This window comes from Acanthisitta chloris, unplaced genomic scaffold (genome assembly GCF_000695815.1).
Source record: "Acanthisitta chloris isolate BGI_N310 unplaced genomic scaffold, ASM69581v1 Scaffold45906, whole genome shotgun sequence".
Lineage (NCBI taxonomy): Eukaryota > Metazoa > Chordata > Aves > Passeriformes > Acanthisittidae > Acanthisitta > Acanthisitta chloris.
In genome coordinates this window covers 1-1,301 of record NW_008677340.1, presented here as the reverse complement: position 1 = coordinate 1,301, position 1,301 = coordinate 1, and the positions used below count along the sequence as shown (strand labels likewise).

The 1,301-nt window shown below is 56.0% G+C and overlaps 1 protein-coding gene across 1 annotated transcript; it reads right to left on the bottom strand.

The window, feature by feature from the left end:
• Positions 1-468: 468 nt before the first annotated feature.
• On the bottom strand, positions 469-1,236 carry PRUNE (prune exopolyphosphatase; the record flags this gene model as incomplete). Its single annotated transcript, XM_009076448.1, has 3 exons — positions 469-795; positions 895-1,053; positions 1,142-1,236. Coding segments are annotated over 3 exons (581 nt in total), but the record flags the coding sequence as incomplete, so codon positions are not given.
• Between the last annotated feature and the right edge of the window lie 65 nt (positions 1,237-1,301).

The window sequence follows — 1,301 nt, the reverse complement described above, 5'->3', positions numbered from 1 at the left end:
TGGTGCCAAACTAGGATTAAACCCCAATATTTTGGAGTAAAACTGGGATTAAACCCCAAAATTTTGGAGCAAAACTGGGATTAAACTCTGTTGCTCCTGTGCCATCCCAGAATAAAAAACAAGAGGCAAAAAATGGAAGAAAAGGGCAATTTAATCCTTGGCAAAGGAGGGTGGGTAAATCCTGGGCTGGTTTTGTGGGCAGATCCACCAGGTGAGACCTTCCCCAACCTTCTCCAGGAGATGAAGATCACCAAGAATTTCTTCACCTCCCACTCACTTAGTGCATTGATTTTGTGGGTGCCACTACCCCCCAAAACCCACCCTGGGGGGCACCTGGGGCATGGGGAACCCGTCGGGGGCACAAACCACAAGAAGGAGCAAGAGTTGAGTTCTACCAACCTCTTCCATGTGTGGCCACCTCCCTGGGACCTGCTCAGAGTCCCCAATTTCTCCCCCAAACCCCAAAATTCACTCTTTTTTTGGAGAGCCAAAGGCTTGTCCTGCTGCCATGCGACTGACCCTGTCCAGGACATCCTGAGGGCACAACGGGGGCACGGCCTGGGCGAGTGGACATTCCTCCACCAAACTGTTCATGGGGGTGGGGGGTGGGACCACCTCATCCTCAGAGCCCCCAGCAGTACCCAAACCCCCCAGAGCTGCCCTCAGGATGGGCAGGACCTTCTTCCGTGATGCCAAGGCATTGCCCTGGGCATAGGCAGCCACGCAGGACCACGGGCTCGGCAGAGGTTGGAGGTGCAAAGATGGCGTCGTGGCCTCCTCCAGCGCCCGACACACCTAGGAGGGAGCGAAGGTGGTGGCACATCAGGAGGTTTTGGGGGGGTTGAGATGTTCCTGGAGATGCCAAGCCTTGGCATGGGGGTGCCCTTAACTCACTGTGCCACGCAGGGTTTGGTTCTGGCTGTAGACCCCGAGTTGGCGAGAGGGTTCGTGGCGCTCGTTGAAGGACACGGTCATGGCCACCAAGGCTGAGTAGCCACGAGCCTGGCAGAAAGTTTCCAGGTCCTGCAGCAAGTTAGGACGGAGCAGGAAGGTCTGGAGAGGGGAAAAGATGGTGGTGTCACCGTGGTTGGCACCTCAATGTGCCACTCTTTGCTTCAGTTTGGGGCCCACCGAGTCTCACTTCCAGATCTACGTAGATGCCACTGATGCCAAGGAGCAACTCGTCACTGGAGATGACTTTGAGGTCCTTCCGAAGCATCTGCTCCGTCGTCAGCCCTGGGAGGTGACATGGGGACAGAGATGGAATGGTAGGGTCAACCTGGTTGGGAGAGACCTCCAAG